The sequence below is a fragment of the Penicillium vulpinum genome, assembly GCF_028829585.1.
Source record: "Penicillium vulpinum strain IBT 29486 chromosome Unknown utg000001l_segment0_segment0, whole genome shotgun sequence".
NCBI lineage: Eukaryota > Fungi > Ascomycota > Eurotiomycetes > Eurotiales > Aspergillaceae > Penicillium > Penicillium vulpinum.
The window spans coordinates 1211093-1226529 of record NW_026643241.1 but is presented as its reverse complement, the minus strand read 5'-3'; the positions used below and the strand labels follow the sequence as shown (position 1 = coordinate 1226529).

Below are 15437 nucleotides of genomic sequence, written 5' to 3'. Positions count from 1 at the left end.
CATGATGCTTTCTAAACGTAGATCCGCGCCTCGAAACCTCCTGATATTTCTCTGTTTTATTGATATTCCTCTCTGATCTCGTTGACTGATTGTCATTGGGGCTCGGTTGTTATATGCCGGTGGTGTTGTGACCTTTCTGACAATCAAAAACCGGCGTATCTTTATGCTTTGCGCGGGGGGTTGCTGTTTGGGAGCGATGGAGTTCTGGTTCTAGTCCCGCTTGGGGCTTCTATGGTTTCTTTATGATTTCATGCGATTTTCAATCTATACCCTCTTTTTATCGCCCTATCTTATATATCGAATGGATTACTCTCTCAGAAAACTGGGTTTAGCTGGTATTCACATCCGCTGGTAAGATCTCAAGCCGTATCTCAACCAGTGCCTCGAGTACTGCTATCAAATTTAACTCCTGAAGGACCCTGGGACGTCCAGAATTGACTTTGCACTACTATGTGCGCAACCCTGGAACCTTGGAATCTCCCGCGGTATCCACCACGCTACTAAGCTTAGCATCGACGTTCTTGGCAGTTTATTGTTGTTTGGGTGGAAATGACAAACTATGTATTCCGTAGATCAGAAGAGGGATAGGCTAGAAATGGATTCATATAATTCCTTCTCCTTGGTCTGTTTCCGGTGGGTCAAATCGTATGAGTATCACTTCCCTGGTATCATTCATGAAGGCCACATCGTTTCCCGAAACGAAGTAAATAGAATGGCGCCATTCTGAATGAATGAACAAGATGTTTTCATTTCCTCTTTGGATCCAATACTCTGACGCATAAAGCGGAGCATGGGTACAAGACAGGCCAGGAATAAGAAGACCCCCTCTATCTGTCATGAGATATGTGCCGCAGGATGAAAACGAAACGTACTTCAACTTCACATCAGTCTCCACTTTGCCAACCTCTCTTAGAGTTGTAACATCTAATATCCAAACTGAATGACCAGATGACCCCTTGTCCGTGACGCAGGCGATTAAATTTCCGTCTCGCGAGAATACCACCTCTTTCAACACATGTAAGTTCAAGTCTCTGAGGCGGCGCGCCTCACCTGTCCTCGTATCACATAGATGTAATTCTTTTCGATTACACCCGAAGGCTAAAATCTTGCCATCCGGCGAGAATTCTATCGTTTCAATGAAGTGTAATCGGCCATCTAGGACGCGTTTCTCTGCCCCAGTTGCCAGATTGCAGAGCTTGATACCATGTTTTGACTCGCAGGCTATCATTTGACAGTCAGGCGAGAAAGCCATCACCACAGTCTTCAGCGGAGCGCGGAGTGGCAATTTTCTTGGTAGAATGTTCGCGGGATCATAATCATCGGCGACAACAACCATCCGCGTTGTGTTGGTTGCCAAATCGCTGATCCAAACCGAATTTGCATCCGCGGAGGCTAGGAATTTGCTATCAGGGGAAAATTTCAAGGTCGACGTATTTATGGGTTTGCCACGCACTTCGGGCAATCTCTTGCCTGTTTGTAAATCCCAAAGGCGAATCCCTTTGACTATGGGGCAGAAAGCTACTAGCCTTCCATCAGGGGAAACAGCTAGTGGTTCAAACAAGGCACATGTGTCTCCTTTCCATGGTATGATGCGCTGTGTGTTTGATCTCAAGTCCCATATTCGAATACTTTCTTCATTTCTGGACCTTATCAGATGGGGATGAGACACCAAGATATTCTTGTCCGAGGAGAAGTCCACGACTTCTGGCATGTGCGATGGCTGTGCCCCTTCAATTTGGGCATTCGAATTCCTTTTCAGTCCAATATCCCATAGATGAACAGTACCACCAACAGACGCAGAGGCTAATAGCTGACCGTCAGGTGAAAATTTAAGTCCTTTTAGCACCGAATAAGGGGACCGAAAGTTGAATAGCACTTGCTCAGTAGCTATGTCTCGTACGGTGATTCCGGCCCTATCTGCAGTAGCCAGCAAAAGGACATCCGATGATAATGAGACAGCGTATACTGAAGTTAAAGGAGGAAGAACACGCTGTACTGTGCCTTCAATGACGTTCTAAAGGCGTAAATTATTATCGGTGCTTACGGAGACCAGAAAATTGCCACCAGGGGAGAATGCGACCATGCGGAGTGCAGCAGAGTGACCTTGAAGAAGAAACTCACTCAGTCCACTTAATAAGTTCCAGAGACAGATGGTTCTATCCGCCGACCCAGATGCTAAGAGCCTGCCATCCGGTGAGAATGACAAGGCGCAGACAGCATCCAGATGGCACTGAAGAACGAACCGAGTGAGCCCGGTTGATACATCCCAGATACGTACTGTCTTATCTTTAGACCCGGATGCTAGTGATTTGCTATCTGGCGAGAATGCTAACACCGTAATCCAGTCCATATGACCAGCGAGGACAGATATATCTAGTGATGTGGTTGAATTCCAAAGACGGATTGTGTGATTGACAGTTGTGGTGGCCATAATAGTACCATTGGGCGAGATTATTGGCATCTTTCTCGGGTACTTAGGATTATGTAAAGGATGACCTGACTCTTCAATCACATATTGTATCCTACCAGCTGGGATATTCCAGATCTGCACTGTGGAGTCATACGGAAGACGAAGAGCTAATAGTTTACCGTCAGGTGAAAATTGCAGTCTCCCTAACTCCGCGCCGGTAAGACGAGTGAGCGAGAAGTGTCTCTCCGTTCTCGCTTTTGCATCCCAGAGCCAGATCCCTTGAGATGTCAAAGAGGCTAGCATTTTACCATCAGACGAGAATTCAAGCGCATCAACCCACTCCGAGGGAGTGAATGTCTGTAAATATTCACTCCAATTATGTACCAAAGCTGGTTGTGTCGAAAGCCATGTTGAATTGTGATGAGCGTAAAATTTTCTGATGATGCTTGCACTCGGAGTGAAAAGCATTGCAGAGTGATAAACTTGCAGGGGCGCTTTTTCGAGAGCTGGGCTATGACTTGAGAGGAAACGTTTTGCATCGTGAACTATGAGACTTAAAGGTGTAGCTTTATTGACCGGGACCTTCTTGAAAAGCAAGCTTTTAAGTAAACCGGGAGAAGAATGCTGACGGATCGTGTCTTGGGTCTTGGGGGTGTTAGGAGTCTGAGCAACGTAACCTTGGAAAGAACTAGGTATGAATTACGTACCATAAGCATACCATCAATATCTCGCATCATAGCAATACCTTCAGAAATCTGACCAAGCAAGCTAAGAACTTCAAGCCAGAAGAGAAATTTGGTCTGAAAGAATTGCAATACCACAGGGAGCTTTTCGGGATCAAGGGAGCTTCTCCTGAGATGACGAATTCAATATCGACAGGCATATTGAACAGGAAGAGCAATGTGTCGGTCAATCAGTGGCTTTGACACATCGCTCGCTAAAGCTCCTGGGCTTGAGAGGTTGCACATGTTGTGATGTAAGTGTGTTGACATTATCCGGAGACAGAAACCAGCAAGATCGCTGTGGGCCTGTGAAGCATTGATTAAGAATGTTTTGTCCAAACACCTTGCTGGGTCAAGCAAGAAGTCACGGAAAGATGGATGTAAAAGATGAATCACGCTTTCCTTGTTCGTTATAGCATCTGTTACCGAAGGAAGACTTCCTAGTAGATTAAGAACCTTCTGAATTGGCTCGTTGATCATAAACGACAGATCAGCGGGTGACACGGAGTCGAAGAGAAAAAGGATGGGCCCAACGATGCGATAGAATAGTTTTTGTAGTTTTTCAGTCTCTTCGACCTCCTCTGATTCCTTCAAGGAATAGCGTAGGACTGTGGCATACATCGCATTGGGATAGTTGCCGATGTAGATAAGAGTAGCAAACGCTCATTTGCCAGCTGAAAATTATCTCCGACAAACCGGCATACGGTAGCAGCATGAATGAATAGACCATGAGATCTTTTCACAAAGAGCCGAATACTTTCATCAGATAGAAAATTTTCGTCTACGAAGCACCGTTGCGATATATCGAAAAGACGTTGCTTATAGAAGACAGTCAGATCATCGTTAATGACTGACTGTTCGATATCGTGGAGGATTAGGTCATGACGTGCGTTACTGGAGATGTTATCGAAATCCAGCTTTATTGCCCTTTCTGGCCTGCTTGTAATCAAAACTCGAATTTTGACATTCTCAACCGAGAGAAGTGTCCCAAGACATCGAACAAGAACAGATATGCCATCTGCATCATCGCATTCATCCAGTGCATCGATCACGATGACAAGCGGCATTGCAAATGGATTATCGTTCAACTGCGACAGCGGCTCGATAACAAGTTTTTCCCATTGATCATATAAACCGAGAGTATGAAGACGAGGAGTCGACGCTGCAGCAGCCTTGATATATTTGCAGAGCTCCGGCGAAGTTTCTGCAAGCTGGGTTGCTATTGTCGCCGCATATTTCCGAGTTGATGCAAGGTCTCCATCACCCCTGGAGAAGAAGAAGCTGGCGCCTAACTGCTGCTTGCGGTGATATTCACGAGCGATGATCAAGGCGATGGTGGATTTTCCAGTACCAGCCATGCCTCTAAGCCAGTAGATTCGCTTTTCTCCGTCCCCATCCGCCCATTTTCTTAATTTTTCGAGTGGTTCGCAGCGAGTATCTTGCAGACAAGAGGGCGTGTGTTGCTTACTAGCGGCATTGAAAGCTGCTTCGGGGACCCCCTTGGGAAGACTTTGTGGGGTGGTGGAGTAGTGTTCTGAGGTTAGTGCCTGAGATATCCTCGAGGGTTTCCAGCCTCACGGTTGAAATGGGGGTCTCCATGCACGACCCCCTGAAAGGAATACCCTCCCATGGTCACTTCCGTGTCCCCAAAGTGGTTTTCGAAACTTGGAGCTGTGTCTCGATTGAGTGCCGCCATACTGAGATACGAGAACTTGAGATAAACGCAGGGGCAAAATGCCAGTTGGGCAGTAAAAACGATACTGTTGGAAGTAAGTGCCGGTCAGCCTCAGCCCCCGCACTTAGCCCGCGGGGGTAAAGCACACATCTCAAAAAGATATAATGGCTTGAAAGTTGGTGGCTACGTATGGCTTTCTGAACAAAACTATACCACACCCGATATTGAATCCCATACTAACCATGGACCCCGTGAGCCTGACCGCAAGTGTGATCGCTATTGCGACTTTAGCGACGCAAAGTTGCAAGTTGACATACAACTTGATTGCCAGTTTGGTAGGGGCGCCAGATGTCATTTCCAACTCTCAAGCAACTCTCCTAGAGACTGGAAAGTCACTCGAATCCCTAAAAGACTTTCTCGACAGAAAAGGATCCGAGTACGAAACATCTGCAGCGTTACAGGTGACCGAGCTTGTTCGCGCCATCCAGTCCACAAATGAGACTTGCGATGAGTTCCGTGCGACAATCGACAAGATTACGAAACACTCGAGCGGGTCGCAATCATGCAAGCGGGATAGAATCGCGGTGAATATTAACGAGTCGAAGATTGATAAGGTTCGACCAGCAGCTTGGAGACTGTCAAAGAACGATAAATCTGGCAGTGGATTCGATCACTCTGTTTGTTAAATACCAATCACTCCCAAAATATCATTCCATCTAAATGTGACTAGAATTATCACCGCTGATACCTTAGAGAGCGTCAACCGACTCGGTGAACGTTTTCGAGCAATGGAGGTTGCACTCACCAATCATGATACACAACTCAAGGACCAGCAAATTTCCCTGAGAGAGCCTGATGTGGAACTATCACACCAGGAAGATAGAACAGTGATCGACCGAAGCATACAGTTGACCAAAACGCTGCAGGAAGTGTGTCGAAATACTCTCGCAGCAACTAAAGCAAAGCGGACTGGTCAGACCTTCGGTGATATGTTGACAGACGACAATTCCAAGGCAATGCAGGGCATAGTTGGCGCACCACAGGCCAATGTCAAACAGTCTTTCGGGAAATTAACTGTTACGAAGGGCAGCAGGGGATTTTAGGGGCAAATGAGCGAAGATTCCTTTGCCATCATGTTCGGAACCACAACTTGAAGTCTTTGTTTGTGCGGAGAGATCGTTATATGAACATACGCTATATATTGTCTTTGGATCATGATTGAAGTATGGATTTGCGTTTCCTGTCCATTGTGTAAAGGACATAGAGTAAAGTGGGTTGTCGCTAGAGATAGCCAATCGTAGACCTTGATAATTCCAAAGATTGCGCTATACCAAATTTGGTGCAAAGGAACGATACTAGCCAAAAGGGGTTAGACTGCTCTCTTTCGTCCAGGACCTCAAGTGTTTTCTTCTTTGGGGAGCAATAATGATAAACCTCAGATATATTTCGCTGTCAACCTTAGAATGATGGATATAATCAGAATTTTACATGAATTCGCATCCTAGACCTTTTCTCGGGCTTTTAATAATCCGGTGGGGAAATGTCAAAGTCCCTGCGCCTTCCCCGCCCCGCTGGGTCTCTGCATATGCCGGTTGGACATGCCTTTAGCGGACGAATCCTTGGCCACTGATAACAAATCAAAGATACGATAATGTGAGATCTGGAGGGCTCAATTTGGGCCATTCTTTTGTTCTTACGCAATTGGCTTCGCACCTCTCTGTCTTTCACCTCCACCTCATCTTGACACCTATCTTTAGCTACTATTCAACATGTTCTTCCAAAGCGCCCATGAGGAGAAAGACAAAGAGGTTTTGCTCCATTTCATTCGGCAAAACCCACTCGGTGTTTTGATCACTGGCATGAACTCCTCGCAGCAAGACTTCCTACAGTGTACCCATGCCCCATTTGTTGTGGATTTCCCAGAGGAATCAGGAAAGGCGGATCCCACTCTCCGCGCCCACATTGCCAAGCAGAATCCACAAGTCAAGACGATGATGGAGGCCGTCAATGACAAGCCGCCGAACGTTCTCGAACTCGACGACGACGTCCTCGTGTTATTCAATGGCAAGCATGACCATTACGTGACTCCGAAATACTACGTCGAGACAAAGCCAGATACAGGGAAGGTCGTGCCCACATGGAATTACTCCGCTGTCCAGGCGTACGGCAAGATGTCGCTATACTATGATGCCAAGACCCCCGAGACCGGCGAATTCCTTGCCAAACAACTGCATGATCTTTCGCAGCATACGGAGAAGTCAATTATGGGGTACACTGGTGGCGATAAACCGGAGCCGTGGGAGGTATCCGATGCGCCTAAGTCGTACACTGATCTCCTGAAGAAGAACATTGTTGGAATTGAGATTCGAATCACCAAGCTTCAGGGAAAGTTCAAGATGAGCCAGGAAATGCGACCCGGTGATCGTGAGGGTGTGGTACAGGGATTTGCGAAGCTAGGAGGTGATGCCGGCACTGCGATTTCGAATCTAGTGAAAGAGCGAGGTGAATTGCATGATGCAAAGAAGCGTGATTCTTAAAGCTAGAATGAAGATTCAACATGGCATTATTCAACGTTCCCGAATTACCTGTAGACCGGGAGAGTAACAAAAATGCAGTGAAGGATAATACCAGGCAATTACTATAATCCAGATGTTTTCAGATTCTGGATAGGCCATGACTAACTCAAAAGACGTATACTACATGATTGACCTACTGGGAATCGATTTCCTAGTTCTGCCCCTCTGTCTGCATATGTTGTTACACAAGGGATAACTTGTTGACCTCGTATATGATCCGTATTAAGCTTCTTTCGTGTATGATAACGGTAGTCAAATACTTGACAAACTACCTGTATGTGATATAAAATCGCGTGACATGTCTTTTCAGCCACATTGTTTGTCTATGAAGTCGAAATGGAAATTTATCTTCCTCGATCTCCTACAGCTACCTATTGTACATATTTATTCTAAAGTAATCACTTCTTACTCCATATCTAACCCCTTGGACAACATTGAAGATGCTCATATTTTGTTTCAAATATTAGGCATTGTTTTCTGATTGTGGTTGGAGTCGCTCATCTCCCTAATCTGAGGAACCCGAGTCCTCGTGATTCCGTCAGAAGTATAGCTTGAGAATTAGGGCTCATGTAGTTTATTTATGCGACCTTCTATTGGCAACAGAGCCCGGTCGGCGTTCGGAGTATGTCTGCCCAGCTCCAAACAAAGCGCTGTAGCGTGGGCTACAGGATACCTACCCGGTTATAGGTCGAATTGATAACAATTAGCTCGATAACCCATCATAGCGTTAAATCCCCGACTTATAATACGGGTTGTAGTACTATGGTGGCGGGTTGGCGGGTTCGATATCTGTTCTTGGAAGACGAACCCGCCTCGCGATGGGTTGCTCTACCAAATTGGAATTTAGCCGTTCATATGACCGGAGTATAGACGTGGCAATTAGTCAGATACAGAATTGTTTCAGGGCATATAAAGGGATCGTTATGAGGACCAGTGCATCAACAAAGACTTGAAGACATATTCCATTGAACTTTCATATTACTTTGTCATGGCTTCAATGTTGCACTATTTCGGCTTTAACGCCCCTGCTCCCAAAGGAGAAGCCCAAGATTCACCGGTGCGTGCCTTGCCTGCATCATGGTATACTTCACCAGAGATGTACGAGTTAGAGCGACGAGCCATATTTTCGAAGAGATGGCTCTTTATCACCCACAGTATGCGGGTGAAGAACACTGGCGACTGGCTCCGCTACGAGATTGCTGGTTTTGACTTCATCATCACTCGCGACCGACAGGGAAACATCAACGCATTCCACAACGTGTGCAGACACCGTGCATATCCGGTAGTTGAGAAAGAGGGATCCGGAAATTCCCCAATCCTCGCTTGCCGATATCACGGCTGGTCTTACGGACTGAATGGCAAACTCGCCAAAGCTCCGAAATACCAAGACCTGAGTAACTTCGACAAGGAGCAGAACGGTCTTTTCAGAATCCATCTCAAGGTCGACGTCAATGGCTTCATCTGGGTCAATATGGATGCGAATAAAGTCCCAGAAGTGTCATGGGAGGAGCATTTCCGGGGTGTCGACAAGCAAGAACGGTACAAAGCTTACAACTTCGACAACTATGATCTTGACCATACCTATGCGCTCGAGGGCGACTATAACTGGAAGATTTTGGCTGATAACTTCAATGAATGCTACCACTGCCCTACAACACACGCCGATATTCCCGAATTCCTCAACCTTGAATCTTTCGACAGCGATCTCAAAGATGGACACATCCAACATCATTGTGAATCTACGCCAGAGCAAATCGAAAAGGGTCTTTACACTGCCAGTACCTACTACTTCCCCATGTCCGCTATGGTTGTCTCGTAAATATTTCCCAACCTATGCTTTCTCAAATATAACATCCTCTAACATATACAGGCCGCATTTCATCATGATACAGAAATTCCTCCCCTTAAGCCCCAAAAGCTCCAAGATGGCCTACGAAGTCTACCGAAACCGGAACTCTTCCGACGCCGACTTCAAGCTTATTAGCGAGATGTACGCGCGCGTCATGGGAGAAGACAAAGTCCTCTGCAACAACGCTCAGAAGAATCTCGACCGAAATGTCTTTACGAGTGGCGAGCTTCACCCCAAGTACGAGAAGGCGCCGCTGTTCTTCCAGAGCACAGTTCGCGATGTCATCACAGAGCACTTTGAGCGTGAGAAATCAGAGGGGCGGGAGATCTGGCCGGCGAAACCGAAGGTCTCATGCAATGCAGAAGTTAGTGAGAAGGATGAGCAGATCTGTACATCTCTGGCCTGTGGATCCCAGAAAGAGCTTTTGGCTTGGTGATTGTCTTGAGAGGTGGTATTTCTTTATGTCGGTTTATTTATGAGTAGGAATTTAGCCTTATTTTTGACCTTCTCAAAGTGGCTCTAGTATACTCAAATACCAACGTGCAGCCATAATCAAAGTAGACATATGCATCCGGTCGATCTCTATGTACAGGAGTTTCTTGTGCGTTCCATGAACTCTTTAGCGTAGTATGTGAAGAGAGGGGCTTTGATGCTGGAGGAGAAACTGTGTGACGCAAATTATATTTAACTAACGTATTGCACAAGCAAGTGGGCCACCCTAAACACTATGAATGCAATAAATTACAACTTGAGCTCTTGATAATGGTAATCTCTATAGATATTTTCAAGTAGATTAATGCTTTTTTAGGTGATGTCTAGCCTCTCTAAGGAAATTGTTGTGACTTCATAATTGAGATATATCTCCAATATATTCGTGTCGTTAGCCAGCGTGATTTTCAGTACCATAATAATACGCGTTTTTGATTTTCTTAAAACTGATGTATGTATGTACATAGTGTTTAAGAGACTTTATCGATAGCTATCAAATGACAATGGAATTAAACAACCTGGGTAGTGTGATTGCTGAGATAAACAATACAAGTCCGTAAAATATCGTCTTTACCATAGACTCGCTTGTTACGTTGGTCACAGGAATTGGCCAATGGGGACGCGCCAACTTGCAGAAAATCGAAGCTCAAACGACATAGTACATGTGTATAGATACTATCTGGAGCCGTTGAAGACTAAAAGAGGCAGGGGTAAAATTCGATCGTCAGCTACATTTGAAAATGTCGAGATATTGTGGGATTTTCCACCAACACAAGCTGGTTAAATCTCTGCCACACTTCTGCCTATAGATGCCTAGAAAATAGCGCCAAAAAAATTATATTGGGTCTAGCATAGTCGGAATCGAAGTTTTATAAGAAGATTTGATACGCCCTTTTCTAAGAAATAATTATATATACTCCATTGAAACCAATAATATGGCCTCATTCAAATTTCCCCCCGAACTACTTGCGATCATCACGTCTCTCTCAGACAGGGAAACCCTCAGGGCCCTGAGGCTGACAAACCACCTGTTATGTGCCTTCGCAACCAAGAACCTGTTCTTCAAGTTCTCACTGAACACATATGATAGAACCTGTGAGCATTTGGAGTTAATCATAGCACATCCGCGGCTGAAAAAACATGTGCGCAAGATTTACCTCAATACTGTCGAGGACGACTATGTAAGTGATGTATCAAAGATGAATATACACTATCCTGCCATCAATGGATGTCTAATATCCATCGTATTAGGAGTCTGATGACGATCGCTTAGAAGTTGATCTTGAGCTACCTTGGAAATGGAAGGATGTCCTATCTATGCTTTCAAAACTTCCGAATCTCGAAAGCGTCATTCTGCGCTTTGACAAGAACTGCTCGATAGGGGATAATTACGGCGAGACACCTCAGTCAAATGAGTACCGCGAAACCATCATAAAATGGCTGGGTACGGGGTTGGGGTCTTTAAAGAAACCCTTAAAAGAACTGGGATTTTGGAATCAACAGAATGTAACACCATTGACAAAAGATTTTCAGCAAGTACTGAGCACGTTAAGTTCGTTGAGATTGAATGTTGTGCATGAAATCGAGGCTCCGTATTCTGGGTATGAAATCGAGGTTCGTACTTACTTTCTCTGTTCAAAACTGGTTACATGCTTAGATATAGTTCTTCGTGCTAATATGGTGAAACATCTGACAGAAAGAGGAAGTACAGGAGTTCTACGCACGTATACTGCCCTCAGTCTGGCTAAAACCCTCAATGGGGTCACTCCGGAAGTTGTCTCTGTACTCCAACTTTTACTGGGGGTTTTATCCCCAATTCAGCCTTGGAGGGATCCACTGCCCAAATTTGCAGTCGCTCACTTTAGGCAACTACTCCTTCTTCGAAGACAAGCAGCTCGATTGGATTCTATCGCACTCGTCAACACTTCAAGAACTTTATCTTGACGATTGCCAAATTTTGACACAAACAAGGTTATCCAATCTTTCCAAATGTCCGATACCGAGATCTAGAATGAAGCTTCAGACTTCTGAGGGCATGGGTGAGGCCTGGCACCATCACTATCCACGCCGGTGGAATGAATACTTTTGCTCATTCGAGAAACACCTTCTGCATCTCCGTCGTTTTGCAATTGGTCATAGTAACGAATGGGATCTACAATATGTAGTAATGCCTTTCGAGAAAGAACGTGACCTTGTGCCAGTACTGATGCGAGACCGGTACATGGCATTTGATGGCGATTTAGCAGTCGCTCACTTCCATTCACTATGTGAGTACGCTGGACATGTGGATTGGCCACATTGCGATGATGAAGATCGCGAGGCTTTGAAGGCATTATACCGGAAGATCAAGCAGCAGGTAGACTATGGAGAGTTTACTATGGGAGAGCACAAGGTGGCCGATTTGATGGACGTTTGCTCACGGTAAATTGCAAATAACGAGGTGGATGAAAACAAGGCAATTAACGGTTCTGGATGTATATATGTATCTACGGATGGGGTACAAGGTCTACCCACTTTCTTTCTCAAAGAGTTTCTAGCAACGCAGGTCGCCTCGAATATTTCAGCCCTATAAATCCTGAAGAAAATTACTGCTCTCAAGTCCATATTGAGTTGATATACAAATAGAGTCAGCTGCATGGAATCTATACCTATAAACAATGGACTCCATCCTCAATCTGTACCTTCACGTGATCCGGAAGTTCAGGAAAGACAAAAGCCGAACCAATCAAAAGGCGGTGAAAGCGGGTATGTGAAAGGGGCGCTCATCCCGGGGCTTACCCGCGGATAAGAGCTACCCCGGCGGACCCCGCGCTGGTATAATAGGGGACCAACCACTCGGCTGTTGAGGGGCTGACCGATGCCAGAATGGAACCATTTTTGATTCACGCAATCAAACCATTCGGCAGGTGGCCACGGGATTTATGCACGTTTGTCACTGTTGCGGCTTCCCCACATTCATAACCAGCCGAACGATATGCCGTCACGCACCGTGTATTTAGACCCTTAAAGGTCGCGCTGAGCTCCTTGACTTCTTACAACTCATTCAACTCACTTCAATAATACACGATGTCTTCCACACGCCAGTTTGACCCCGCCTTCACCCCCTCTGTCATCAATGGCATGGGCCCCAACACCCCCGAGCGCGCTCGCGTGGTCTTGGGTTCTCTGATTAAGCACATCCACGATTTCGCTCGTGAGGTTGAGCTGACCTCGGCCGAATGGATGCTCGGCGTTGAGTTCATCAACTCTATCGGCCAGATCAGCACTCCCATCCGCAACGAAGGCCACCGCATCTGCGACGTGATCGGCCTCGAGTCGTAAGTTTCACATGTAACTTTATTTTAATTTTTATTTTAAAAAATAAAAATAGAAAACCGAGAGGAAAATAAAAGCTAACCGATTTCATTAGTCTCGTTGATGAGATCGCCAACAAGATCATCACCGAGGACGGTCTCTCCCCCACCTCCAACGTCATTCTCGGCCCCTTCTGGTCTCCCAATGCCCCGTTCCGCGCTCTCGGCGACAGCATCATCCAAGACCCCAAGCCTAACGGTCGTGTCACCTTCATGCACGGTACCATTCGGGACATGGAGACCGGCAAGCCGGTCGTCGGCGCCGTCCTTGACATCTGGCAAGCCTCGTCGAACGGTCAATACGATTTCCAGGACCCCACACAGACCGATAACAACCTCCGTGGCAAGTTCCGAACAAACGAGAAGGGAGAATTCAACTGGTACTGCTACCACCCTACTCCTTACTCCCTGCCCACCGACGGCCCTGCTGGTGTCCTTCTCAGACTCATGGACCGTTCCCCCATGCGTCCTGCCCACATTCACCTCATGATCACCCACCCTGAATACGCCACCGTCATCAACCAGATCTACCCCAGCGACGACCCTCATCTCGCTATTGACTCCGTCTTCGCTGTCAAGGATGATCTCGTTGTAGACTTCAAGCCCAAGACCGACGACCCCAAGGCTAGCCTTGACTTGGAGTACAACGTCAAGATGGCCCTCAAGAAGCACCACCCCAACCCTAACTCCGCTCCTCCCGTGTCTTCCTTCGAGCGCCACGCCAAGGCATCTAAGGAGACCCAGGGAAAGCTTTGAGCTGGTGGAAAACGGTTGCACGAATTGGGATGGCGTTCAACATGACTCATGTACATATAGCATTTACTTGAATTTTCGCGAGATAACCTCACGTTCAAATGATTTATTCGTCTCTTCCACTGAATCCCCCACATTAGTGTCGCGTAGAAGGCCCGTGCTATCGCATTAAGCTTAAGCTTTCAAGCTTCGCATCCTAGCCAGGACCGTGTAACCTAGATCGCATGCATGCCCCACTATGTAGGCGATATCTTAATTACCTGCATGAAGATCTTGACCCGCAATCCGGGGTCAGTAGATCTTGGCGAGTATGATCTAACGCCAACTTGGCCACTAACCATTCTCCCGTTAATCACGATATGCAGGGAGTGCCACTACACCCTTCTCACTAAGATCAAGGGTCTTACAAATAGTGTAGTTTTCAATACCCCTCTAGTTCAGGCCTATATACTCCTGACTGTTCAGCCCTCTATACTCCATAAGACGAGATTGGCAGGCGCAAAGCAAATGAAAAATACATCATTCTTTCTCTAGCAGAAACCGAGAAGGATCCAACTATACTCCTGTACAACCACCTAGAAAGTCCTCCGCGGATCGCCTGATGGATCAGGCCGCCAAGAGATATCGATTTCTTCCTCGGTTGGTTCGTGGTAGGCCGTGGTGGACTGGGGCTTTGCGTGACGAAGACGATCGGCATTGAGGATGTTGGTACTATCAATGACATCCTTATAATCCCGGGCTGGGGTTAGTGTTAGTAACTTGAAAAAAAGTAGGGAATAGTATGTGCAGAATAGTTCAAGGTAAGGTGCGTACTCATTCTTTCATCGATGTCAGATGAACCAGGCTGAAGAGGATCTTTCATTTCTGGGGCGTCATTCTGTTCGTGCTCGTCATCCTGCTCGCGCGCGTCCTTGTGCTCGTGCTCGGGCTCGGGCTTGGCGATTTTGGAACGGGGGTGATTGACCATTTTGACAGATGGAATCATCAAAAAAAAAGATATGAATAGAGGAATTCGCAATGATGGAGGTGTTAGGGATTTGCTAGTGTTTAGAGATGAGGCCATAGTTTTATGCTGGCAGGACTCTACGTACGTCGTCATTATGACTATTCATGACATTTTGCAGCTTGCCTTCATGAAAGTCGCCCCTCGATAGGCATTGTGCTCTAGAAATACGTTCGTCGGTTTGAATTGATGTTATAGGGTGGTCGTGATATTAGGTCTAAGATTGGTTAAATAGAGTGTGCGTAGTCCATTTTCGAAGCACTGCAACAAAGGAAAGGCTAAATACTATCAAGATCACGAAAATTTAAGAAATTCCTTCCGGAAATTTGCCTCAAACACCACCGGATTAGTATTGGCCACCCATAACCGGTTCATCAAACAGGTCTACATGTTGATGTATATTTCGGTCATGTCTGTATAGGAGAAGCAGATGCATATCGGAACAATTCGCCTTGATTGGGGGCTCCGTAACTCAAAATCAATTGTTTTCGTTGATATGAGACAGGCCGTGGAAAAGAAACAAAGATTTGTCTTGTGAGTTGCCACCAATGCCTCGTTTTGAGAGGAAGCCTTATGAAATGCAGTTCAGCCGAGAAAACCTAGAGAG

The 15437-nt window shown here is 46.2% G+C and overlaps 9 protein-coding genes across 9 annotated transcripts; 6 read left to right on the top strand and 3 right to left on the bottom strand.

Moving 5' to 3' along the window:
* Positions 1-601: 601 nt before the first annotated feature.
* N7479_000453 (WD40 repeat domain-containing protein) lies at positions 602-3144 on the bottom strand (the record flags this gene model as incomplete). Its single annotated transcript, XM_057248151.1, has 3 exons — positions 602-2014; positions 2045-3087; positions 3129-3144. 3 exons carry the CDS (start codon positions 3142-3144, stop codon positions 602-604), a joined length of 2472 nt encoding a protein of 823 aa, XP_057112583.1.
* Positions 3145-3722: 578 nt separating this feature from the next.
* Positions 3723-4828, bottom strand: N7479_000452 (uncharacterized protein; the record flags this gene model as incomplete). The annotated part of the gene is made up of 2 exons (XM_057248150.1): positions 3723-4666; positions 4711-4828. The coding sequence occupies 2 exons, from the start codon at positions 4826-4828 to the stop codon at positions 3723-3725; spliced, it is 1062 nt and encodes a 353-aa protein (XP_057112582.1).
* A 221-nt stretch (positions 4829-5049) lies between these two features.
* On the top strand, positions 5050-5493 carry N7479_000451 (uncharacterized protein; the record flags this gene model as incomplete). Its single annotated transcript, XM_057248149.1, has 1 exon — positions 5050-5493. One exon carries the CDS (start codon positions 5050-5052, stop codon positions 5491-5493), a length of 444 nt encoding a protein of 147 aa, XP_057112581.1.
* Positions 5494-5595: 102 nt separating this feature from the next.
* Positions 5596-5910, top strand: N7479_000450 (uncharacterized protein; the record flags this gene model as incomplete). Its single annotated transcript, XM_057248148.1, has 1 exon — positions 5596-5910. The coding sequence occupies one exon, from the start codon at positions 5596-5598 to the stop codon at positions 5908-5910; it is 315 nt and encodes a 104-aa protein (XP_057112580.1).
* A 666-nt stretch (positions 5911-6576) lies between these two features.
* N7479_000449 (FMN-binding negative transcriptional regulator) lies at positions 6577-7344 on the top strand (the record flags this gene model as incomplete). Its single annotated transcript, XM_057248147.1, has 1 exon — positions 6577-7344. One exon carries the CDS (start codon positions 6577-6579, stop codon positions 7342-7344), a length of 768 nt encoding a protein of 255 aa, XP_057112579.1.
* A 1027-nt stretch (positions 7345-8371) lies between these two features.
* N7479_000448 (aromatic ring-hydroxylating oxygenase subunit alpha) lies at positions 8372-9668 on the top strand (the record flags this gene model as incomplete). Its single annotated transcript, XM_057248146.1, has 2 exons — positions 8372-9198; positions 9254-9668. 2 exons carry the CDS (start codon positions 8372-8374, stop codon positions 9666-9668), a joined length of 1242 nt encoding a protein of 413 aa, XP_057112578.1.
* Positions 9669-10656: 988 nt separating this feature from the next.
* On the top strand, positions 10657-12146 carry N7479_000447 (uncharacterized protein; the record flags this gene model as incomplete). Its single annotated transcript, XM_057248145.1, has 3 exons — positions 10657-10902; positions 10973-11335; positions 11418-12146. 3 exons carry the CDS (start codon positions 10657-10659, stop codon positions 12144-12146), a joined length of 1338 nt encoding a protein of 445 aa, XP_057112577.1.
* Positions 12147-12787: 641 nt separating this feature from the next.
* Positions 12788-13830, top strand: N7479_000446 (putative catechol dioxygenase; the record flags this gene model as incomplete). Its single annotated transcript, XM_057248144.1, has 2 exons — positions 12788-13038; positions 13131-13830. 2 exons carry the CDS (start codon positions 12788-12790, stop codon positions 13828-13830), a joined length of 951 nt encoding a protein of 316 aa, XP_057112576.1.
* Positions 13831-14402: 572 nt separating this feature from the next.
* N7479_000445 (uncharacterized protein) lies at positions 14403-14794 on the bottom strand (the record flags this gene model as incomplete). Its single annotated transcript, XM_057248143.1, has 2 exons — positions 14403-14566; positions 14641-14794. The coding sequence occupies 2 exons, from the start codon at positions 14792-14794 to the stop codon at positions 14403-14405; spliced, it is 318 nt and encodes a 105-aa protein (XP_057112575.1).
* Between the last annotated feature and the right edge of the window lie 643 nt (positions 14795-15437).